Here is a 26,605-nt window from a genome sequence, read left to right as displayed (position 1 = left end):
TGGGAGGCCTGTTCTCCTTTTCTGAAGAGAAACAGAGGGAGGGGGAAGTGAGGCTGGGAGGAGTGAAGAGAGGAGAAACTGGTTTGGATGTATTATATAAGAGAAGAATTAATAATAATAATAATAATAATAATAATAATAATGGTGAACCAGCAAATGCCAGCCACACATATAAACTAGAATCCGTCAGCTCACTTCTTTAAGCACAGTGCCCACTGGAAGGACTAGAAAATCTAGCTCTGAATTGGGACTAAACTTTGTCACTAAGCTTTTCCTGTGACACCTAGAATTCCCCCAAGTGTCAACTCAGTTTCCTATAAGCTGTAACGACTTTAATATACCCCTGTGGTACATACTCTAGTATGTGAACGACTCCAGGATGATGTGAAGCTTCTACTTAGTTTGGCATCTCAGAGAGAACATCATTTCTTCCTCAAGACATCCCCCCATGTGCCTGCTCAGCAGCAGAAGACAATCTTACATTTGTAGATACAGAAATTATTAGCCCAGACCTTGCTCTCAGAAGGCACATACTGGTGAAAGCCAGAACCTAGTGCCCTGCTTGGTTTTTATGTCGACTTGAAAGCAGCTAAAGTCTTCGAAAGGAGAGAGCCTCAGTTGAGATAATGTCTCCGTAAGATCAGGCTGCAAGCAAGTCTATCAGGCATTTTCTTAGGTAATGATTTATGGGGGAGGGTCCAGACTATTGTGGGTGGTGCCATCCCTGGGCTGGTGGTCCTAGGTTCTATAAGAAAGTATTCTGAGCAAACCATGAGGAGCAAGCCAGTAAGCAGCATTCCTCCATGGCCTCTGCAGCAGCTCCTGCCCCCAGGTTCCTGCCCTGTGTGGAACTATTGATGATCAACTGTTCCTTGGAATTCTGAGTGAAATAAACCCTTTCCTCCCCAACTTGTTTTTGGTCCTGATGTTTCATCGCAGCAAGTGACCTTATCTAAGACACCCAGGAAGCATGATCAAGTTCAACTCTGTACTACTGAACCTTGTCTGATCTGAGACAGGTCACTCAGATAGGCTTCCAAACTGCCCAAAGGAGAAACTATTACACTCCCAATGGGGGCTGGGAGGGGGACTATGGATTATTATGAGAGATGATTATATGACACTAAAAAATGTTAACTGGGTCTAAAGCTACTGAGATTTCAACTTTTACAACTTACAAAATGAAACAAACAAAAATAAGGCAATTGTATCTTGATAAAAAGAAACACAGTAGCTCGGGTCTCAGCTCAGCGGTCAGGGATAGGGGGTGTCACACCCCTTTACCGTGGCAATACAACAAAACACCTCAAAGTTAAAACTGCTCACTCTCCTGGTCCTTACGCACTATTAGTCTCGAAGATAACCTTGGTTATTAAAACTAGGGTTATGAAGCTATGACCTGCCTCAGAAAACCTGTAAAATTTAGAGACATCATCAGTTGGTTCTCAAGATATCATGAGTCCTTGAATTACAGAAATTACCATATCAGATGCTGTCATATGGAGCTACGTTCAGTACAAGGAACAGCTAAATAATGTTATAGTAATGATGGGTAACTAAGTGATGCTTTGGGAGAAATCTAAGCTTACACTGCCATCTACAGGTCAAGAAAAGAATATTAATGACAGCACATTTTAAATGCTTTGATGTTTGGCTTTGGTTTTTTTTTTGTTTGTTTTGTCCCCCGTGCCGCCCCTGTTGGTTTCTGTTGTTCTTTTGCTTTGTTTTTATGAATTATCTTTGTTTTTCATTTTACTTTATTTTACTCCAGACTTTATTCCTCTTCCGGTCCACCCTCCACCTTCTGACTGTTCTGCATCCCATACCTTCTCCCCACCCCTCTGTTTCCATAAGAATGTTCCCACTCCCAACCCCACCAGACCTCTAAACTCCCTGGGGCCTCCAGTCTCTTGAGGGTTAGGTGCATCTTCTCTGACTGGACCCAGACCCGGCAGTCCTCTGCTGTATGTATTGGGGAACTTACATCAGCTGGTATAAGTTGCTAATAAACATTATTTAAAAGAACACTAGATTAAGAATTATATAATTTATTTTCATATTTAATTCACAAAATATTATTTCTCTGAGGAAATTAAAATATCCCTCCCCTCCCAAGTTTTACTACTTAATAGAATATCACTTTATTTTCAATTATCACTAAAATTGTGGAGTCAGTAGTTTTAAAATCTAATGGTACCATAATATCCAACTTCATTTGTATTTTGAGATCACTGAAGCATCTGTAATGGGTCATCTCAATTGTCAACATGAAGAGATTAGAATCACCTGGAAGAAAATCACCCTCAACACACATATAAGGCATCATCCTGTTTAGAGTGATTGGGGCAGGAAGCTTCGCCCACAACAAGTGGCACCATTCCCAGCGCTTAGATCTTGGACTGTATTAAAAAGGAGAATGTGAGTGACAAGTATCCACTGTTCTCTACTTCCTGACTATGGTGACCAGTGCCTTCAGGGATCCTGTTGCCATGGTGTCTGTTCCTGGACAGAGTGCACCTTGGACCTGGGAACCAGAATAAACTCTCACACACACATAGATAGATAGATAGATAGATAGATAGATAGATAGATAGATAGATAGATAGATAGATATACACTGTAGCTATCTTCAGACACACCTAAAAAGGACATCGGATGCCATTACAGAAGGTTGTCAGCCACCATGTAGTCGCTGGGAATTGAACTCAGGACCTCTGGAAGAGCAGTCAGTGCTTTTAACAACTGAGCCATCTCTCTAGCCCTGTTAACGGTTTTCATCGCAGGAACAGAAAGGTAACTAAGATGATATGTAATATCAAATGACACATCATGTAATATCCTACCATATACATGGTTATAACATATATATTTAGTCATTACATTACCCATATAGAAGTATATATATATATATATATATATATATATATATATATGTGTGTGTGTGTGTGTGTGTGTGTGTGTGTGTTATTACATTATCCACATAAAATTATAAATATATATATAATTTTTAAATGGAATACTCATCTTAACAGAATGTCATTTTCTTTTCCCTCTTCCATGTGGCACCTGCAAACATGTAACAGCTGTACAATGCCAGGCCTCTTTTTAACACACTGTCCTTATATTAAACGATGACAGCCTCACATTTGTCCTTCAGTAGCATCTGTGTTAATGACCCCTCCGTGACCGCTGAGCAGGAAGCATGGGACCCTGAACAAACAGTAGAGCCAGGGCTTGAACTGGGGCAGCTGGTCCCAATGGCTATAAGTTTTTTTTTTTCCTTTTAACATTCTTTATTATAGTTTATTTTTTATTTTAAAAAGATGCTTAAAGAGCTAGAAATATAGCTCAGAGATCGCATTTGCTTAACGTGCAATGCCCTGGAAACGAGCTTTGTTAGCATTAACCCATGCTTCTCGCTGGCAAGCATGGCGTGTGTAAACTATGTGTGTTGCTCCTGGACAGCATATTCTAATGCTACTAAATTCCCGTCGACAACTTCGGTAGCTACATGTCTGCCAACAGTCTGATTCAGCTCATCTTCTGTTACCTACTGCTGGACTTGGAACTGACTTCCGATTCGATCAAGAACATAAAGAGGCAGTGGTCCTCAGCCTTCCTAACACTGTGACCCCTTAATACAGTTCCTCAGGCTGTGGTGACCCCCAACCACAAAGTCATTCCCTTGCTACTTCGTAATCGTAATTTTGCTACTGTCATGTATCATAGCGTAGATACCTGAAATTTAGGATACCTGAGAGCTGACCCCAAAGGGGTCATGACTCAAAGGTTGCGTTTCACAGATGCAGAAGAACATGCAACAAAAATCACATTTTGCATCCCATAGAGAACCTTTGCTTCTTCTGGACTTTATTTCCTGGCTCTAATATTCCCTAAATGGGTAGAATTTAGCATAGACATACAAAACCCCATCGTTGCTGGTCTGTAATATTCCATGTGGATTTTTCTAATTTCATCACAATATGTTACTGGTAATAAAATGATAATTGGAGTTCTTCCCGATACATAAGTCACCTCTCTCTACTTAAACTTAATTGACATAACGCTGTAAGGATGACTTATGGTGCAGGACAATTAGAGCGAACCAACACTTACTAAGATTTCCAAACGGATAGTAGGTTTTCTTTTTGCAGTCTAAACCATAGAGACAATTCTGTGATAACTCGGGACAATGAGAATGTCTTTATTTTCTAAAAGAATCAATACCATACCCATGTGATTGGTATGTATCAGAAATAGAATGTGGGTACAAAGAGAAGTGTAAAATCTGAGTTGTGGGTGATAGAAAAACATAACAAAGGGTTCGAGGAACGGGGAAAAAAGAAAAACTAGGTAATTAAAATCTTCAGTCTTCCTCAAAAATGGTCTCATAAATACATTATGAGAAGAGATTTATTGTCCTTGCACGGTGTTATACCAGCCTCTTCGCGACAGAAAGGATGGCAGCGACACCAAAAAGCTTCTTTGGTCCGGTCACCAGGGTTTCCCTGTCTCCTGGCTTCGCCTTTCTAAGTTGCATGGATGTGGACAGTGCTCTCTCCGCCTCTCTTACATGTGATGCGCAGTAGCGAGTGCTCAGAGCAGCGCTCCAAAGACCTGGAACTTCCACAACCAGAGCAAAAATCGCTGAGGCATGACCTTAAAGACTACGGTCGTATAGCTTTAAACTTAGACACCGATGCTTGCGTTAATACATCACACCCAACCTCTCAGGACACCGTGAAAACCGAGGAACAGCAACCACGAAGCTCAAGGCGGAGCCCTTGGAACCACAGCTCACCCTTCTTCCGAATAGCGCGCACACGGCTACATCAGGGTGTCCTGTGGATTTATATATCGCCCTTCATCATTTCCCTCAGACAAACGGTAGCGTAACACGAAGCGTCGAGGTCGAAGGACAAGGCCAGTGATGAGGCTGTATCATCGGCGTGGGGCCCTTCCAATCGAGCCTCGACCGAGTCAGGATGGACTAGCCGGTGTGACATGTTGTGGGGGTGTTTCACGATGTGCCTGTAGCATCCGGGTACATTCAGCTTCAGGGCGGGCACCCTGAACCTACATTCCCGCAGTCCGTCCCTATCGAGGACTCCTTGGTACCACAGCCCTACTTTGTTCTCCGGGTACTGAACGTTGTATCCGAGCACAGGTAGAACCACCTGGGAAGGCAGAAAGAAACCACAGCCTGTGGATTAGCCTTCTTCGGAAAGATGGGCGACCCTATCTCACCTGTATGACTGGGACCTAGATTTGTAAAAACGGTGTGCGCCTATAAATACGAGACAGCTGGCCTGAGACATGTTTTGAATATTACCTAGGCTAGCTACAATGTTATCTGCTAAAAGAGCTAGCTAAAACCAAAGACTATGGCTAGCTATGTAATCAGTTTGCGTCAGGTATAGAAGGTGTGGTAGACTTGCCTATCTCTGGAATGAACTGCAATCCAGAACTGGAGAACACAGCTGGGATCCAGATCTTGAGGCAAAATAGTTGCCATGAAAAGCTTAGGCCCAGGCAAGGTAGTACCTGTCTTTAAGCCCAGGAGACGGAGGCAAGAAGATCTCCGAGTTCAAGGTCAGCCTGGGACAAAGTGAGTCCTAGATCCAGACATGCTGATACACACCTTTTCTGGGCCACGCCTTCTGCTGGGGGCCTACATAAGGACGTTGGAAGAAAGACTCGCTCCTCTTCGACCAACTACACTTACTTGCTAGCACATCTGTTGGAACCTACCAGCTGAAACAACCAGCCTCGTGGGACCGAGCAACTCCTAGATTCTTGGACTTCCCATCCACAGCTGCTCGTTGTTAGGTTAGTTGGATCCATCACAATTAATTCTCTCAATATAAAGAGACAATCCATAAGTTCTGTGACTCTAGAGAACCCTGACTTATTAATATATGGGGCAAACCATAGTCCAGAAATTAAGCTTTGTTTACATGTCCAGTAAAGACCAACTCTGAAAGCACGCAATCCTACAAGCAGAGTCTTAGGGGACATGAGGGACCGTCTCTACTGTTATCTTGCGTGGCAATCTTAGATTCCTTTTATTGAAATGCAAACAGGCAACAGCAAGTATTTCTGTATTTGTCAGCTGCATGCCCCGAGTAAGGCCCATAAGGGTTGCTTTTTTGTTGACTGGTATACAGTATATTTCAGTGTTACAAAGTGGTTTAGAAAAACGTGCAAAAAGCACCAAATATATTAACGAATCTCAAAGAGGCCAGGCTCTTTACAGTTTAGGTTAGCATGTGGACGGCTGAAGCACGGTATGTACAAGTTGGAATCTAGCCTGGGCTACAGCCAAGCTGCTGAAACATGATTCACTTATAACCCTTAAAATGGAAGGAATTCGTACATTACCTTAGGCATGAAACACTATAAAGTTGGTATAAAAGCCAGAAATCGGCTGATAATAAATCATAAAGGATTTATTTCCGGATGATTCTTTGTCATACTTTGCCATACATATAATTCTGCCATTTATTAAAGACAATTATTATTAAAATATTAAAGCAAATCCACGTGCTAATGAGATTATACACTGCTTATTCTCATCCAAAGCATTAAATCTTGGCTGAATATTTGAAACTGTGGGGCTGAGAGCATCTTCAGTGTTCTCCAGAGTTGACAGATACTTGGAGTCTGTTATCCTGGCTGCTAAGGATGTTGCTCCGCAGAGACACATAGCACAATGGCAGACGTATACTTGGAACCGTTTCAGAAACCGTTGAAAATTCTGTCCTAATCCCAAGCCAAAACTCATCCAACTACTGTTCTTAAAAGTCAGCAACCAAGACAGCAACTTCTAAAACCAAGTATTCTAATACAATACAGCCCAGCTGCACAGTAAGTTGATATTTACGTGCTGACGGATGATGGTTGAAAAAAATACTAAGTCTTTGATTTGTTTGTTTAAAAAAAAAACCAGAAAATTTGGTATGTGCAGGAAAATCTACAACTGCTCACGTATAATAGTCTGGAATCTGAGCGGCGGTGTTTCAGGTAACATTATCATCACCATTATCACCACCATCACCACCATCACCACCATCACCATCATCACCACCACCATCACCACTATCACCACCATCACCACCATCACCACTATCACCACCATCACCACCATCATCACCACCATCACCATCACCACCATCACCACCATCATCACCATCATCACCACCATTACCACCACCACCATCTGCAAGGCTGAGCATGCAGTGTGCACAGTGAAAGGTGCATGCGTTGCAATGAGGTCACATTGACACAACACCGGCAAATGCTTCCACAAACACCTACAGACTACAAACTTCGATACAGAAAGATTCAACAACGGCCATGCAGATGCTGTGTCACACCATTCACGTGACATTTCTCCCCGCCCCCCAAAGGTAAGATAAAATAAAAAGTAGATTGGTGATTCTGGAAACAGGATTCCTGGTCAGACACTAGGAAACACTGGAAGGATACATAAACTTTGGGAAACCTGAGGGAGACATGAACTGCTCTTACTAAACTTCTCAGTGTTCACCTGACTATATATGTTTATCCAAAGTGGGAATAAATTAAATTATTAGGACGTACATGATAGCATAATCAATCTGTTACAAGCATAAATTCATTAAAGAAGCATAGATTATTAGGAGATAAAGCATTAGTTAATCTAAAAGTTACCTAAGAAGGGAGAGTCTGATTTGTCCCTAGTGGACAATGCTTCCTTAAATCTAAGTGACAGTGATGTCTAACCACGTTTACCTGGTGCAGTGCATAAGTGCTGGCTGATTCCTCTTCTTTGGTCACCAGATGAACCTGGTTTTATAAAACACAACAGATATGAGTAGTTCCCAAATGCTCAAATTTCCTCACGGTTCCCCGACACTGACTCACACACTGAATATACATAAGCCCACACACGACCTCCGTGTAAGCACTTGTCTCCAGAGAAGCCCACTCCATAGAAACGGACCGATCTTTTCTGCATTGCCTTCACACTACAGCGGGCGAGCTGCGACTGTGGCCACCGACAAATTACGCCAAACTGAACGTCTGCTTCTGCGGAGCCAGCCCCTACTTTCAACCAACCACCCCATCCCTAGGAAACACAGCAATATCTTACCCAGCATGCTGTTTGCCTGTATTTGTCTCAGAGAACGGTTGTAGGCGGCAGAGACAGGAAGGGAAGGAGGGAGGTGTGTGATACATTACATGTGAAAAACTGTGCTCACGGCGTCACAGAATACACAGTTCTTGGCTGGGGAGATGCTCAGCTGTGAGGAACACTTGCTACTCTTGCAGAGGTTGGGATTGGACACACGGTGGTCCCTGAATGAATCATGGGTTTCAGCCATAGGGTTGTTAAGATTCGTGCTGGGTTCTCTTTGAACTGGTCTGAGGTAGAAACAGTCTATCACCTGAAACTTCGTTTATGTGGAGGCCAGCATTAATCTAGGTGAAGCTTTCTTCAGGAAAAGCAAAGAGTCCACTTTCCTCTAGTTTTGAAGTGTTGGGCCATGATGTATCTCTATTAGCTGATTCCTAGATCTATGTTCTGATTCTTCCAGAGGAGACCCATTTAGACTCCTGGGGCTTTTAGGCGATTCCAAATTTTTCCGAAATTTCACATCTAAGCCTCAGCTTTCATTCCTATAGAATGGGAGTTAAAGAACTGGATATCTGGAACCCTTTACTCCCCTAAAACTTAACCATTTTACAGTGTACAGGATCAGGTACTAAACCTAAACATACAAGTGTGTGTGTGTGTGTGTGTGTGTGTGTGTTTTAGGAGAAGTTTTACTACCTTTCACTCTGTACCACTGACTGTTTCTTCGATTAGCAACATGTGTTTATTCTCAGCTGTCAGAAAAGTCAAGGGGAAGACGAGCAGACGGAGCGACTGTCTCGGGTGTGGCGCATCACCCCCATGACGGTACTCACTTTACTGCTGGGAAGATGCTCGTCCGCATCTTCATCCAAGCAGATCAGGTCCCCCTCCACCACCTTGGGCCCATAGGCTGCCAGTCTGTAAGATGCTGCCTCGTTCCAAACCCTGCTGCTGTATGCGTGGAGGTAGAATATGCGCATGGAATGGGGGAAGGAGAACCAGGCCTGCACGCAGCCTTCCTCCGTCACGCCAAAGCGGTGCAGCGCCTCCAGCAGCGCCCGGTCTCGAACCCGGAACTCGGGCATCAGTGAAAGCGTGCCTTTAGCATCCTCTGAAATGAAGAACAAATCAGCCCGTAGCCGCTTCCTCTGCAGAGCTACTTGCGGGATGCCTTTTCAGTTTAAATGAAAGGCAATCCTTTGTGGAGACACGGAGCAATACTGGCTAAACCCAATTATACTTGAAAGAGCTTGCAGGTTTTTGTTTTTTTAGCTTTTCTTTCCTTTGAAAATTAAGAAAGAGCAAACAAACCTACCAATACAAAAAGGCTGACCAGAAAGAGCCCTTCCTTTAGAAGAGAGTTAATCTAATTCAGAAGACTGCTAAACAAGAAGAACCCGTCACCAAGGATCAAATAAGCTAGCCAGCTGCATCGGTCTGGGAGTTCCGAAAGAAAAGTTATGGACATCCAAACACCCGTGGGGTCACCAGCAGCAACCTGTAGCCTAGCTACTGGGGCGCTTTTTAAAATGTAAAATGCTGAGCTCCAAAGATGCTCACTCACGGAGGGCCTTGTAACTGGTATTTGATAAACAAACTGTGTACTTCCTGGGTGTGCTAAAATTTCAGAATCCTTGACACTGATAACCACATTACCTATGTGCCCCTGTGAACAATTCTGTACCTACACATCAGACTGCTCAGAAACAATTCTAAGAAACTCGAGATAACAGACTCAGTCAGGAGCTTGGATGATCGCTGGGCCTACTGCCATTGGCGGCAGTGTGAAGTGGACCTCCGGTTAGCACAGATGCCGTTACCCTGGCCTGTTCCAGGGACCTCGCAGCTGCTTATGTCATCACCTGCCACCACCAGATGCACCAGGTGTGTGCCTCACAGGAAAGGGCCTCCAGCCACCACAGATCTCTCTCTCTCTGCCTTCTCCTCCCTTTCTCTCCTCTCCCCTCTGCCCTCCCCCCCCCTCAGCTCTCTCCTAGTTCCTCTCTCTGTCTCCCCATCTTCCTGTCTCTCTCTCTCCCTGACTGCTGACTGCCATGTCCTGCCATTTCCCCTTTCACACCCCCCCCCCCCGCGCCACTAAACCCCTTACACTGCGTCTGTTGCCTGGCCTAAATTCTCAGGGGAACCTTGCTTGGCACAGCCTGTCACCTCCTCTAGGACTTCCTGTCTCCCAGCTCAGCCATTTCTGCCACTTCTTAGTGCGTGTGCTTTTGAGGAGAGGCCCCTGCAGGGTGCTTGTGTGCGCCTGTACCACAATGGGTCAGTAAAGAACCTACGTACCAGTTTGGAGAAAGTATTTCTTGGCTTTACTGACAGGGTCATCCAAGTCTTCTGGTGTAAGAAATAATTTTATGGCCTTCACCTGGAAACATTAACCAAGTAAAACATGTTTTTAAAAAAATGACCAATTAGTTTTTTTTAATAAGAAGAGGCAAATTCTTGGGCATCCTTAGAGGACTGAAAATGTGGCTGGGATGTCCTCCTTCAGCTTCTAAGAGTTTCACATGTAGAGATGAGTTTTGATACAAAGTAACAACTAAAATATTACACTGGGAAACATCCCTTCCCAAGCACTTCATTGATTATTCCTGACATTCTTTTCTTCCTTCCTTCCTTTCTTTCTTCCTACCTACCTTCCTTCCTTCCTTCCTTCCGTCCTTCCTTCCTTCCTTCCTGCCTTCCTCCCTCCCTCCCTACCTTCCTTCCTTTGTATTTTATGGATGAGTATGTAAGTACAGTTCCTATCAGCTGAAATAAGGACACGAACACAAAGGCAAGACATAAACACTCGAACTTGGCCAATTCAGGACGAAACTAGGGAAGGAAGCAAGAATGACAAAGCCACTGGTTTCGCTTATATCCTCAAATCCCTTGAAACGTTGGGTGTTACAGAACAAGGTATGGCTGGCAAGAGGACTTGGTATATAAAGGTGCGTGCTGCCAAGCCTGATGGCCTGAGTTCAGTCCCCAGGACACACACACGGTGGAAGGAGAGGAATGACTTTGGCAAGCTTGTCCTTTACACTGGCAAAATAGAATAGAAACTAGCAATTAGCTGTTCTATTAAGAGCTGGAGAGATGGCTCAGCAGTTAAGAGCACTGACTGCTCTTCCAGAGGTCCTGAGTTCAATTCCTAGCAACCACATGGTGGCTCACAACCATCTGTAATGGGATCTGATGCCCTCTTCTGGTGTGTCTGAAGACAGCTACAGGGTACTCATATACACAAAATAAATCTTTTTAAAGTATTTTTATTTAACATTTTAATTGTTTATTTTAAACCACACACACACACACACACACACACAACGTTTATTTTTCTTTAATTTATTTACAAACGGTATCTACTTGGTTCCTGTCACTGTGTCGCTGTGTGTACACTAGGACCTCTTTCTAAGAACGTAGCTCATAGTATGAAAAAACTTAAAGTGACTTGGCCATTCCAGTTTCCATTCCACCTTCTTGTACAGCACTGACCCAAGTAAATATTCATAAAAAGCTAATGCACCAAGTGCCTGGTGATTTTCTGTCAACTTGACACATGCCCAAATTATCTGGGAAGAGGGTGCCTCAACTGTGGACAAGTCTGTAGAGCATCTTCCTTTTAACGACTAATGTGGGAGGGGTCTGTCTCACCTGGATTATATTTTTAAAAAAATAAATAAATAAAACAAGAGGAACAATCCATGGGAGCAAGCAAGTAAGCAGCATTCCTCCATGGCCCCCGCTTCAGTTTCTGCTTCCTGCCTTGAGTTCCTGCCTTAGTTTCCCCTGGTGATGGATGATGCTTGAAAGCTAAACAAACCCTTTCCTCCCCAGGTTGCTTTTGGTCATGGTGTGCTGTCACAGCTGTAAGAAGCAAACTAAGATAACATCCAAGCAAATACAAGCCTCAGTCACATGCTGAGGACTGTGTAGGCTGTGATGGGTAGAAGAGACTGAGCAACAATCAAAACAAAATATAACAAGATGAGAAGTCCCCATCACAAAATGAGTGGCCATTTAAGTTGACTCACAGAATGTACAGATTAGGGAGGTAGTGTTGAGAGCCAAGAAGGACCACGTGTCATGCCAGCTACAGGAACAGACCTCCAAGATGGCTCTCACGATGCCCTCCCTTGGCACCTATGCCTGGCACAGTCGTCCCCACATATATCGGGTCTGGTGTATATGAGCAGACCCAGCGAAGGTAAAGGTATGTCACACTGCCTGACCTTCAGAGCCGTGACTTCTTCTACAATGAATCTTTTATTCAGTTATAGATTCACACAACCGCTGGTCAAGTCTGTCATCTCGGACCAAAAGGAAACACGAGGCCGTTGTGTCTGCTCTGCCTTCCTCTAATGCGAATCCAGGAATTCGGTAGCTGCCTAGTAAATCTCCAGTGGCACGAGGCATGGTGAATAATGTATGTGTGAGCATATGTGCATGCACACGCGTGCACTTTTATGTCACGGTGAGGTATGCAGTGAGCGTGTGTAATAAATGCAAGTGACAGGCTAAGATTATATTTTTAAAAATTCTTACCATTTCATTCTTTAGTAGAGCCAGCCCAATTCGGTCTGTCTGGATTTTCTTTCCTTTCCCAAATCTCTGTGGTCCATAGTAATTCACAAAACCTTTATTCTATGAATACAACAGATTGTAGTGACTTAGACCTTCATAAATATATTATAATCAAATTCTCTCTGTTCGTATTTAATTGAGAAATGCAGTGATCACCATTAGTACAGATGAAGAAGGGCAAAGTGGTCTGAGAAATTTTAAACAGTTACACAGGAGAAGAAGGAAGGAGCAAATTTAAATCGTCCCGTAAACCCTCAGGGGCTGGGTGCAAAGGGGAGAGGGGAGGGGCAGCTGAGAGTCGAGGCCTATCTGGGTTATGTGAGGCCCTGTGTTGGAAAAACCAATTTAGTGATGAGTGGATAAAGCTCTAAATTAGCTTTCTGTGTACCTGACCGAGGAGTTCCTGGCATACACCACCTGATATGCCAAGCCAAGCGAGATGAGGGATACTGGGATAAACTGCACACTAAACCTGGATCCCATCCCCCTCTTTCTTGCTTTGAGATTCTTCTGCTGTTGGGAGACAGCAGGAACAAAGTGCAGATTTCCTTCCCCACCCCACGGGCTGGGTTCCTTTATACTGTTCACATTTCCTTCCACCCTCAGTTTCTTTCTCTGGTATTTCCTGGAGAGGGATGAAGATGTCACCACTGGACACCATGCTTCAAAATGTCATGTTACTCAGAAGAAACAGAAAGAAGTTTGAATCCTATGGGGTGATGATGATGATGATGATGATGATGATGATGATGATGCAAGGGCATCAGCAAGTTTCTTGTTGTAAGCCCCGAGGAGTCTTAGCTCAGGAGCATGACCCACAGAACACAATTAGACGATAGATCGCTGTAATAACAAGAGGTTTAAACTTTATTCCATACGTATGGGGTTGCTCATCCTCACAGGGAGAGTCAACCCCAAATTCAAAAAGCACATATCTTTTATTCTTTACAGCTGGCAGATTTCAGTAACAGAGTAATTGGTTTACTCTCATTGGTGGATCTTAGGACAAAAAAAATCAGGCATTGGCTAGCCCTGCTCAAGGGGCTGTTCTTGGCTTGGAAAAACTTCCAAGCGGGGGAGGAACTGGGTGGTTGGGAAGGGTCAGGCTGATTCTTGGTGGTTTTTCTCAGAACTTATCACCGGGAGGGGTAGAGGGTCTCTTTTTTTTTCTAAAGCAGTCATTTTTGTTTTGTCTTAACTCAGCTTGGTCAGCAAAGCCTGACCTGTCCACTAAAACTTTGTTTTGACATTTTCAGAACCTTGTTTATATATTTTTAAACTTTGAGCAGTTTTGTCCTTGTTTTGTTTCTCAGAATTGGGTGATTAGAGCATGAGTTAACTATGACATTTGTCAGGACCCTATCTAGGGCTTTCTAGAGGCCAGGTGGCTATCAGTCAGTATATTCTGTGGTTTTTTCTGAGAATTACTCTGGGCCATTGTTTTTATTTGTCAGGCACAGGCGGGATCTCATAGCCTTGGGATGACTGGAAAGTCTCTGAGTCTGACTTTAACCATTTCTTTAGGGTTTCACATTCTGAGAATGGAGTGTTTTGGAAAAGTCTCAGAGCCCCTAAAAACTTTTTTACATCACTTGAAAATGAAGAGTTCTCCTTACACTTTATGAGAGAAGTAAACATTCATACAACTGATAGTCGTGACTGAGTTACCAACCCAAGGCTTGGCAAGAAAGGACGTTAAGACAATTTTTTATCAGTCGTCTTAGTCAGGATTTTTATTCCTGCACAAAACATCATGACCAAGAAGCAAGTTGGGGAGGAAAGGGTTTATTCAGCTTACACTTCCACATTGCTGTTCATCACCAAAGGAAGTCAGGACTGGAACTCAAGCAGGTCAGGAAGCAGGAGCTGATGCAGAGGCCATGGAGGGATGTCACTTACTGGCTTGCTTCCCCTGGCTTGCTCAGCCTGCTTTCTTATAGAACCCAGGTCTACCAGCCCAGGGATGGCACCACCCACAATGGGCGGGGCCAGGGATGGCTCCACCCACAGTGGGCTGGGCCCTCCCCACTTGCTCACTAGTTGAGAAAATGCCTTACAGCTGGATCTCATGGAGGCATTTCCTCAACTGAGGCTCCTTTCTCTGTGATAATTCCAGCTTGTGTCAAGTTGACATAAAACCAGCGTCACAGCACAAAGGACCTGTTTTCACCTGTAAAAATCAACTGCAGATAAGGTGAGTGTTCCCTCTAGAGGCAGTGGAGGGTGGTGCAGATGATTTGTCTCTTGACAAAACCGTGCTAACTTATGATGAACTTATGGAGACAAGGGATGTTTAGTCAGGTCTTAATGAAAAGGCATGTAAACAATTCCGCTGTAATGCCGTAAGTCTTTATCCATCTAGGACATGAACTATTGCCTTAAACTTAATGTGAACTTATGGAGGGTAAAAATGCTTAGAAACCCATGTGAACAGTTATCCTGAGAAAGCATAAAAAAGAAGCATGAGGCTTTCTTCACAGTATATGTGCTATCTATGTGTGCCTTCTCCTCTCTCTCTCTCTCTCTCTCTCTCTCTCTCTCTCTCTCTGTCTGTCTCCCCTTCCCTCCCTTTCTGCCTCCCCCTTTTTTTTTTCTCTCTGGCTCATGAAGAGTTAAGGAACTCCAAGGAGTCAAAGGGAGAAGAACACAGGTAACAGTCTCTTCCCCCTGCTATTGTCAGCAGGAGTTAATTGACAGAAGCCAGTAGCTTTGGGCCCTGAATAGCAAGAGAGAATTAAACTCTTTAATTAAATTAAACTGATGCTCAGAAGTCATCAGCTTTTTGGTCCTGATGTCCAATGCCAATCTTACTGCCTGTCTCAGTTTACCCTGTCATGTCAGGCTGGTCCTTGACGATAGCCACTAAAGAAAACTGAACTTTAGAAAGGAATAGGATGTATAAGATGTCCACGAATTACGGTGGTCACTTACCAGAGGTTTCTGGAGAGAATAATGAAACAAACCGGCCACAGGGTTAACCCGTCTACACTACCACACACTCTTGAGAAAAGACGCCAGAGAAAACCTGTTTCAGAGACTGGTCCCCTTCTGCTGGGGATGGGCACATACGGGCTCATTTAATATAGAATGTATCAAGAAAATATACCAGCACCTAATTATCATTTTAAAAAATCGAATATACATGCACATACATTGTAAAAAATCATTCTTTTGTCTGAGAGGATTATAGAGATTTTTCCCTAATACAATTTCAAAGTTGATTTCTCTTACCTTAACATTTTCTATTGCCTCCAAAATTCTCTCTCTCAGGTTTGCAGAATCATTTGCTTGATTTCTTAGATTTCTGATGATAATTTCAAAGTGATTTCCTTTGAGCTGACCAAGTCTGAGAGAATCGCCTACAGACCGAACATTAAACACATTCATTCGCTTCTTCTTAATTTCTTCCTCCATGTTTCTCAACCTAGAAGTGATAAGTCATACAATCAGTAAAATCTTAATTTACAAATTACATATTTAATACGAGCTTTAAAATGAAACTCTCAGGCAACTCCTATCAAAATGCAAGTACCATAGGAAGCTGGAGAGATGGCTTGGTGGTTAAGAATACTGGCTGCTCATCCAGAGGTCCTGAGTTCAAATCCCAGCAACCACATGGCAGCTCACAACCATCTGTAACTCCAGTTCCAAAGGGACCCAACGCCATCTTCTCCCCTCCACAGACACCAAGTTCCCAAGTTCCACAGACATGTATGTGGGTAAAACACCCATGCACAGTAAATAAATGTGTAAAATGTTCTGGGGGAAAGGCTTCTGCCTCGTCCCTCATTCAAGCTGTAGAGCGCCCCCAGTGGTCCTGACCCTCCTGCCCCACCTAGTGTCTGTTTCTTGACCTTCCTGTCCCAACTTGTCTGTTTCCTTCTCAGAGTCTGTCCCACCAATGAACTCACCAGCATCAGAGATTTTGTTTGAAACAATTCCTTACTCAAACAACAAACAAACAAACAAAAACATATTTTAGAATCATATTAAAAAAGAAAATAGAAAAAAAATAGCTAGTACCAATTTTTTTCTTAGGATGGAATTGCCATCCCACAAAAAAAAAAAAAAAAAAAAAAAAAAAACCAAAAAACTCTGACCCAGAACTGTCTCTGTCTGAAAGAACTGCAGGAACAAAAATGGAGAAGAGACAGAGGGAAAGGACATCCAGTGACAGGCCCAAACTGGGATCCAGCTCAAGGGGAGGGTCCAAGGCCTGACACTATTATTGATGTGCTTACAGACAGGGGCCTAGCATGACTGCCCTCCAAGAGGCCCAACAAGCAGCTGAAAGAGCCAGATACAGACACTTACACACGAGCAATGGACAGAAGCTGCTGACCCCTGTGGTTGAATTGGGGAAAGGCTCAAAGAAGCTGAGGAGAAAGAAGACCCCATAGGAAGACCAGCAGTCTCAACTGACCTGGACCCCTGAGACCTCTCAGACACTGAACCACCAACCAGGCAGCACACACCAGCTGATATGAGGCCCCCGACACACATACAGTAGAGGACGGCCTGGTCTGGCCTCAGTGAGAGAAGATGCATGCACCTAATCCTGGAGAGACTTGAGGCCCCAGGGAGCAGCGAAGGTCTGGTGGGCGTTGGGGGTGGGAACATCCTCCTGGAGATGGAGGAGGAGGAATGGGATGAGGAACTGTTGGGGGGATGGGCCAGGAAGGGGATAATGACTGGGCTGTAGAAAAGTTTAATGAATTAAAAAAAAAAAAAAAAAAAAAAAACTGCCTATGTGATTTGGTAGAGTACTTATTGTCCCTCTCAATATATTTCTTGATTTCTAGAGATGTTGAATGTTATTACTTGAAGAGTCATTGAAATTCCACACCAATGGACCAAGTCAAAATAATCTTGCTTCTCTTCCTAATCATAATATTTAATGCCTTTGGGTGTTAAAACTTAGCCTTTGTCTTAACAGTATAATGTCTGAATTCCTATAATTCAGACCCCAAACCAAAATGATATACCACTTCTATTCATATACAGGCCTTAAAAGAATCTCTGTGCCAACAGTGTATGCCTAAATAACTTATAACTCAGTAGTAAAATATGGAGCGCGAATCCAGTTAGGACAGGTTCTGATGCAGGACTCTGCTTTTAGAAGTTTAAGGGAAGTATCCAAAGGTTTCAGACTAAAGTACAAGAATATTAATCACAATATGCCATTTACAGAAAAAAAAAAAAAACTGAATAGTTTTTAAAAACAGGGACAGACCTGGTTAAGTCTTTTAGAAAAAGTCTATTAGAAGCCTCTCAATATAAACATTCATATCACTTTATTATAAAAATATAAACCACAGAGGTGTATGATTTTCATACCTGTGATGTGTACACTCTGAAAAGCATCTTGTAAACAGGAGATGAGGTGTTTACTGTAGTTATTTGGGGGCAGTGTGGGTGTTTGTGAGCTGTTCCCTCTCTAATTTAAATCTCATTGAAGAGCACATATTTCTTTTAAAATGGCAAGATGACTGATAAAACTTTATTGCTCTGAGAAATGAAATTTGAGCCCAATGCATTATGTTTAATAAGAACATATTTTAAATGCAGGGGTTTATGATTTAAAAAAAAAACCCACTGTAATAATTAAGGAAAAAAGATTTATAAACGTTTTATGTCTTCAACTACACATTTCTGAATGTTGAACACAGTGTCTGTATTCATAAACAATTCAGACAATTGACAATCTACCACTTATCAGTTTCTATCCTAAAATTTCTTAATTTTTGTAAGGTTTTTTTTCTTTTATTTATGGGTGTACATGTGAACGCATGCCACGTGTGAGGGGCCAGGATAGGACACTGGATCCCTTGGAGCTGGACTGCAGGCAGGTGTGACCTTCCAACATGAGCACTGGGAACCCAAGTTGTGTCATCTTGGAAGAGCAGGAAGTGTTTGTAACCCCTGAGCCATCTTGCCAGCCCCAAATTTCATATGTGTGCACACTTACACACATGGAACACAACTATTTCATTGATGTAGAATGTGCTGTTTAGCGTATAATCCGTGAAATAACACTAACAGTAAGGAAAAGGTAGTCCCAACATTATTTTGAGTTTTAACCCTATACTTTAGCAGAAAGCAATACTACATTACCTCTCAGGGGTCACTTTTCTAACAACCATTGATTGATAGGTGACTGCTCTCTTGTCTTTGAGGCCCGCATAACTAAAATCCGAAGGAATAACCCCAAGTTTGATGGCAAGAAAACCAATTGCTTCGAACATCTCCAGATTTTCCTTCTGTAGTGTGAAAGCTGAAACAAAAGAAACCAAGGTTACAGAGAGGAAGACATCGTTCACAATTACATTCCTCACAAACTAACAGGTCAGGATCATAAACCTAATTATTAACGGCATTTTCAGATGTTATTTCAAAACATTTGCTGGCTCATTGAAGTTGTGAATTTAAAAAAAAAAAAAAATCACATTCTTTCGCTGGGCTTATAGGACCATTGTTGGGCTAACCTCTGGTGCACTGTGTAAACGCATGACCTGTCAATAGAGAGATGAACAGCCTATAGCAAGGCAGGAGAGAGTAGGCGGAACTTCCGGTAAGAGACAGGAATTCTGGGAAGGAGACAGCTGTAGGAGATTCACCACAGAAACACAGAGGAGGTTGTATGGCACTAATTCATAAATAAATAGTCCTCCTTGTCATTATTCAGGAACTGGGGTGGACACTGAAAAAGTCCTAATGGTGACAGTCCATTTTCATTCATATATCCTAAATTCCAACACACAGACTCCTGTTTGTTGCGTTTCTGTTCAGTCTTCCAAATACAGGAATAGTTCTGCCTCAGGTTCCAAGGTTGAATGCTCCGTAGCAAGCGCTGTACTTCCTTTACAAGTCATTACATGCGTATAGTAATAGATTAATAATCATAAGTACAAAGCAAAATGGTGGTTGTGGGGAACTGAAAGGAAGGCATGATAATTCAATTGATGCTGGTGTCAGAAGAGAAAAGTGGTAAGATTCAGGAGATGAATGGCGGCGGTTGGTGGTAAGATAATGGTGGGCTGGAGAGATGGATCAGCCATTAAGGCTAGGCTCACAACCAAAACCCTCAGAAATGGATAAAGTGGTTTTATATGATACATATTTTACTGGATTTTCATAAACATTTAAAGCAGCGGTTCTCAACCTTCCTAATGCTGTGAACCACCAACACCGTTCTCATGTTGTGTGAGCCCTACACCATAAAATTACTTTCATGGCTACTTTATAACTAATGTTGCAGTAGTTATGAGTCATAATGTAATTATTTGGGAGATAGAGGTTTGTCAGAGTGGTCCTGATTTATAGGATAGTAAATTTATTACATAAATATATATATGTATGTATGTATATGTATATATGAAGGCAGAGATATTTTTATATGTAATATTTGCTTCTTATAAAAGGTTGCCTAAGCAAAATTATTCTTTTTGCTTCTGGACACTAATATTATCATAGTGACCTCTTGGTGAACCATTAATTTTAACTTCAGTAAAACTAACTAATACATAAAAAGATTCTCGGACCTTGACTCATTATTCCAAATCACTGATACTATTCAGTAGTATAAAAGGCTAGAAGCCCTAAGAGGGGACATAAGGATCTCCCTGGGAAGGAGAAATAGAATAGTATATTCCAAGGGGAGAAGCTGGGGACTGGTGGGGGTGGGGACAGGAGGGATCAGGTATGTAGTGTGCGGGGTGGCATATTGGGACAAATGACTGAATTTGGGGAGGTATTTTGGGGGCAAGGTTTAAGCAATACAATGGAAAGTCCATAGACTCTAAGAGGGGACCCCAGCAAAGACTCCTGTTAATGGAAGACAGAGCCTAAACCTGCTGTCTTCTGTAACTATGCGAGGCCTCCAATGGAGGGGCTGGAACACCAGCCCAGCCCCAAAACCTTTGGCCTACAGTTTGTCCTGCCTGCAGAGTGTTCTGGGACCTAGCAAGCAGAATCATCACCCAAGTGACCAGAGTGACTTCATCCCGAAACTGATGGGAACAGATGCAGAGTCCCAAAACCAAACCTTAGGTGGAGCTTGGGAGCCAACTAAATGTTAGGTGGGGCTTGAAAGCCGTGTGGAGGAGGGGGAGGAAGGATTGGAGGAACCAGAGGGGTCAGGGACACACCGTGAGAACACAGTCCACAGAATGAACTGACTGGGCCTCATAGGGACTCCCAGAGATCAGGGAGACTGTAGGAGTCTGACCTGCATAAGGTCCACCGCCTAAGTGTTAAGGATGAGTAGGTTGGACTCCTAACAGAGAGGAAATGGGGCTGTCTCTGACTCTTTCGTCTACTGATGGACCCTTTTCTTCCTACTGGGTTGCTTTGTCCAGCCTTGGTGCCCCTGGTCTTATTGCAGCTTACTATGTCATGTTTGGTAGATGTCCCTGGGAGGCCTGCTCTTTTCTGAGGGGAGGTGGGAGTGGATCTGAAAAGAAAGGAGGTAGGGGGAAAGAGACTAGGGGGAGATGAAGGAGGGGAAACCTCAGTCATATGTAATTTAACAAATAAACAAACAAATCTTAGAGCTAATTAAATCATGCAGTCTCTTCCTATAAACCATCAAATCGCCTTAAATCAGTAATTCTTCCTATGCATAAACCTATTTCTACTTCTCCTTCAAAATAGATTAACTCGTTCATAGTATTGTGGTTCCTGCTCTTGCACCTGCAGATGCTAAGATTTAAGCATATGAAACACTTCCCAAGTCCAAAGCCTTTAAGGATGCTACCTGCGGTCCGAGGACTTTAGAGACTGGAGTTTGAGATCAGCCACAGCTAAATGAGGTCACGTCTCAAGAAAAGCAAAGGCTAGGGGGCAAGGCTCAGGGTTAGAAGGCTTGCCTTGCACACACAAGGTCTTTAATCCCGCCCTGACATTTTACCTGTGCTTTGTGCACTGCTGCCAAGTAAGATCAAACCCATATCACTCCAAATTCAAAGGTCTCACTCACACCAGAATCCTGTGAGGTACAGTCTTTTCCCTGAGCCACATGCACAAGTACACACTGTTGAATGTCTGCTAGATGAATTTACAAGACGTGCTCATTGGAAACACTTTCTATCCTTCAAGTAAGATATACCAACCAATGGACCTGACATTTCATCGGTTCCAGTCAGCCTCGGAAGACCTCATAGCCCTTAAAGCAGGAATTCTCACAATATGTTCTCCATGTCAAACTGGCAGGAAATGCTTCCTGGGGGAACTGAGGAAATTCCACTCTAAATCTTCTGAATCAAACTGAAAGAGGACTCAGAAAACAGGTTACAATGTTTCAAGGGGTTACAATGCTTGCTGAAGTGTGAGCACGCCTCCCTGAGGAGCCAAGTGTGCAGACTCTAGCTTGCACTACAGAGTATCTCTTCCCTTCCTGAGCGTGACAATAGATCCAAGAGATCCATCTCACCCCAAACACTGAATTAAGGTTGACATTATTCTGAAAACAAACAAAAAAAAATCATTACTCTCAAAACCAATCGAGCACAAAACAATTCCTTCAAGTTTACACATCCACGACTGCTCAGTACAAATGTCTTTTTATGCTTACTTAAGTAATTCGTCTTCACACTGAGCATACAGGCAAAGCTTTGTCTTTCCCTAAAAAAATCAGTCCATATAGTCTTTACAATAGCTCTATGACCAGGTCTAGTTATTCAAATTATTCACCTTTCACAAATTTTACACAAGGAAAGGATGAGTACCTGTATACACCGCTTTTCTTCTCTCGCATTCCGGATGAGCTCTCTTTCCATGTGCCTTTTCCCGGAATCTCACTGTTATGGCTGTGTCTGGGTTCCCAGCACTGTGGTTCTGCCCAGAAAAAGACTTGGTTTCCACCAGGTTTCCGAACTTCTTGTTGAGAAAATGGTGCACGGCCTTCCTGTGATCTTTGTTTGGATCCGGTTTAAAGGTAAACTTGGAATCTTCTTTCTTTGCATCCAAATATTTAAAAAAGCCAAGTGCTTCTTCATCAGACACCAGTTGGCAGAGTTCTTTATACTCAAGGTTCGGTTTTACAACAACTTCACTGTTGCTTCCTCTGGTTACCAAAAAAGGAAATTTCTGCCTGACAGCACTGTGCAGAACAGCCCTTTGGTTTTTGTCAAGGATCCGACCTAGGGACAATTCAGGAGATGGTTCAATTAATTCAGTTTTTGAATTCCACATCTCCTTGATGTTACGGGCAAACTGGTGCAGCGATGTGTGAGTTTTTTCATCCAAAAGTGAACTTAAGAAATCAACACTTTCTTCGCATTGAGAAGTCACATGGCTGACACTGTTTTCTTTTTCTGAGTCAGACTGATGGCTCTGGTCACCATCCGGGCACCCAGGCAAGTCAGCAGCTTCTTCCCTGTTTTCCTGTTCTAAGGATACATTCTGAACATTCGGCTTTGGCTTTTTGGCAAAATGGCCGGGTTCGGCTTGTGTTTTACTGACTTCAGGAAGAGATCCGTGGGTGGCCTTACTGACTAGTTGCCCCTCCTCATCGATCTCAGTAACAACGAAGTCACTGGGTGAGGTTTTTATACTGCCCTGAAATCCAACGTGATCACTGATGAAACACAAGGAGTTAAAGCTGATTCCATCACCCGTGCCCTGTTCCATTCTCAACAGTGGCTACAAGAGAGACAGCACACTCAGCTGGCACAAACGCTTACGGATGAGCAGAGTCAAAGCGGTCTCCAGGCTCCACTCAGATGTCTCGCTCACTCAAGTCCAGGCTCCCTAAAAAAAAAAAAGAAAAAAAAAAACACTAATAACTTATTGTATGGTATGTGGGTTAACTGACTGTGGCTTAAATGGCAATTTGTAATCTTCATTTCCCATTCACTCCAAGATTCTAGAGTCCAGAATTGAGATGGGTCACTCTGGGGATGGAGAAATGTTGATTTAGCAGAGGACACTAGTTCAGTTCCCCAGCAACCCACACGACAGCTCACAACCATCCAAAACTCCAGTTCCTGGGCATCTGTTGCCCGTCCTGACCTCCTCCACCGGCACCCAGGCACACCCGTGGTGCGCACGCATACACACGCACAAAATGGGGAGGGTAAAATATGTAAACCCATTAAAAATGTTTCCATTTGCCAGGCTGTGGTGCTGCACATCCTTAGTCCCAGCCCTTGGAAGGGATAAGCGGGTGGATCTTTGCAAATTCAAAGCCAGCCTGGACTGCACGAGAAATCCTGTCTTAAAAATCCGTCCTGAAAACAAACAAAATGTTTAAATTTGTGGGGAGGTGTTATACCCTCCTTTAATCCCAGCACTCAGGAAGCAGAGGCAGGGGGATCTTTGTGAGTTCAAGGGCAGCCTGATCTACAGATCAAGTTCTGGGACAGTCAGAAGCCAGGGAGGGCTATACAGAGAAACTCTGTCCCGGACAAACAAACAAACAAACGTTTTTTTAAATTGAGTCAAGTTCAAGCTTACCTGCAAAATAGTATTGTTAGGCCTATAAAGAAGAGAGAATTGTCGTCCCCGGAGCCTCAAAATCTCTTGGAACTAACTTCAGAGACTGCGGCAGTGTTTTTATGCGTCGGAAGTTAGATCGTGAAGAAAGATAAGAAAGGAAAGTCTACAGTAAATAGGTCCATGAACTTCTCTGTACACTTTAAGGTAGGATAATTCAGCCCTGGTCCTTCATCTTTTTCTAAATTCCCTTCAGGAAAGATACAAAATACACGAGCTGATGAGAGGAAATGTCTACCAAATCACTGGCATCGGAGGAAAGCCTCATAGAGTTTTCTAGGAGCAGCGACCCAAGGAACCAATCCCAGCGTCCTCACACGGACAACTATCTCCACAGCACACGGAGCCCTGGGAGAGCAGGCTTGCTGCCTAGCTCCTGTACTTCCCAGACTTTACAAGTAACAAATCATCTTCTGCTTCTAAAGGATTTATCAAACGCCCGCCCTTCTCGGTCCTTTCCACTGGGCCACAAGCACAGCAAACTGTCACCAGTTTCACATCTATTTTCCTTAATTTTTTTTCATGCCCCCATCCTGGGTCCCTCGCTGAAACCTGTTTCTCTTCTTTTGCCAACCTCTGACGGAAAGGATGCTGTTTTCTTTCAACCCCTGGACCTTAGGACCCTAGGTCAGGAGCACTACCTGTTTGTCTGCCTCTGACCTCTCCTGCTGGCTCCTCCCCTTCCGCTTCCTTTGCGGATCCTGTCCTGGTCTTCCCCATCTCCCCTCAACCTCCGTCATAAGTCATAACTCTTCCTTCGCTGAGACTTCTGACTTCCTGCCTTAAGGAGAGGTCATCCATGTGGGCCCAACTCCACCCACATCCCCTCCCTCTCTTCTGGGCCCTTGTCGTTTGTTCTCCATGTTGGCCATCTACCTTCCCATCATTAAAAACTTTACCACCCGGCTGGAGAGATGGCTCAGCGGTTAAGAACGCTGACAGCTCTTCCAAAGGTCCCGAGTTCAATTCCCAGCAACCACATGGTGGCTCACAACCATCTGTAATGAGATCTGATGTGCCCTTCTGGTGTGTCTGAAGACAGCTACAGTGTACTCATGTTACCACTGTTCTTTAACAGCTCCAGCTCCCAAGTTCTTGGGCATTTATGGAAGACTTCTTGACCATTTCTGTCCAGCCAACCATTATCTATCACGTGTAACAGCCAAACTCCGGTATTAAAAGGTGAGCTGTAGCAAGCGTCTATAACCTGTCCAAGCTGTCGACCTGAGGATTTGTACGTGTGGACTCTGTAGTCTGATGTACCTTTATCCCATTACCCTCTAGACCACAACGACACCGTCTCCCCTCCGTACCTTTGTGCTAACCTCCTGCTTAATCTTTTACAATCAACATCCTCAGGGATTTTCACCAACCAATAATCTAATCTATAGGATTCATCCATAAACTATGGGAACCTATTTCCTTTTCTTACACACACACACACACACACACACACACATACACAAAGGGAAAAATTGATATAATTTTCTGTATAGCATGTCTAGCTAATGTGTTCATTGTTTACATGTGTCCGTCAGTTCCACAGGAGCGGGAATTCTTCCTTATGCAATATTAATTAGCCCACATTCAGAACAGTAGGCCTGCAGTAGATACTAGTTGAACAGATACAAGTAGAACACAGTAGGAGCTTTAATTGTGAAAAAGAGAAATAGAGAAAGAAGGAAGCGTTAACTTTTGTCTACGATAATCAAGAACGGTATAATCAACTGCTACTTGTTGGAAATAATTCAAGAGACAGAAGCGGGGACAGAAATACCACGCGCAAGTACAATCAAAACGGGCACTATGTGGGAGGGGAAAGCCCCGACACAGAGCAGTGGGGGTAAGGAGAATACAGCTGAAGTAATGCTGACTAGGAAAGATGGAAAACACCCTGTCAAAGGCTGGCATCTGCCCCTTGGAGGTGTTTCTAATGACAGAGCTGACCAAGTCCACAGGGGTCCTCGGAACCCTAAGGATTGGAGGAAAACAAAGACCACAGGAAGGCTTTCCAGTCTAGACCTGGAGACAGTGCCAAGGAGCTAGTAAAGGGGCGGACTGCAAAGGCGGGCAGACGGGGCACGTGGGGCTAGGGTGGCAGGAGCTCCTCCTCTGCTTCGCAGGGCGAGCCGAGGCTGGGAAGGGAACCCCACCCCACCCCACCCTGCTCCCTCAACGTCTGCCACCACGCCTTCCTCCCCGGTCCTCCAGTCTGGGACCTACGGTTGACCCGGCATCCCACTAGATTCTGCCAGATCTACCTCGCTTCCGAGAGAAAGTGGTCCTCCGCGTGACACAACGCGCAGGTCCAGAAGCCTTTCCGCCGCCTTTCCTCTTACAGGGACTTTTAAAGGGACAGGCTCCCGTTGGTATAGTTCCTCCCTGGGTGGAGCTCGGGGAGGGAAG

The 26,605-nt window shown here is 43.7% G+C and overlaps 1 protein-coding gene across 1 annotated transcript; it reads right to left on the bottom strand.

The window, feature by feature from the left end:
- Window positions 1-4,328: 4,328 nt before the first annotated feature.
- On the bottom strand, window positions 4,329-26,532 carry PUS7L (pseudouridine synthase 7 like). Its single transcript, XM_080939704.1, has 9 exons — window positions 26,461-26,532; window positions 22,432-23,455; window positions 18,821-18,980; window positions 15,938-16,130; window positions 12,668-12,766; window positions 10,421-10,502; window positions 8,953-9,230; window positions 7,774-7,827; window positions 4,329-5,177 (listed from the first exon to the last, which is right to left on the bottom strand). Exons 2-9 carry the CDS (start codon window positions 23,333-23,335, stop codon window positions 4,851-4,853), a joined length of 2,097 nt encoding a protein of 698 aa, XP_080795830.1. The 5' UTR covers window positions 23,336-23,455; window positions 26,461-26,532; the 3' UTR covers window positions 4,329-4,850.
- Window positions 26,533-26,605: the final 73 nt, after the last annotated feature.

Source organism: Micromys minutus, assembly GCF_963924665.1.
Source record: "Micromys minutus genome assembly, chromosome: 27".
Taxonomy (NCBI): domain Eukaryota; kingdom Metazoa; phylum Chordata; class Mammalia; order Rodentia; family Muridae; genus Micromys; species Micromys minutus.
Note: the sequence above shows the minus strand (reverse complement) of the source record. Positions and strands in the feature narration are given on the sequence as shown.

Bases quoted from the DNA above. Each gene is read 5' to 3' on its own strand.
- PUS7L (XM_080939704.1), bottom strand. From the start codon at position 23,335: ATGGAACAGGGCACGGGTGATGGAATCAGCTTTAACTCCTTGTGTTTC. The intron at 12,767-15,937 runs GTAAGAGAAATC...TTGTATTCATAG, and splicing joins AGGCAATAGAAAATGTTAAG to AATAAAGGTTTTGTGAATTA. The intron at 5,178-7,773 runs GTAAACGTGGTT...CTGCCTTCCCAG, and splicing joins GCACTTATGCACTGCACCAG to GTGGTTCTACCTGTGCTCGG.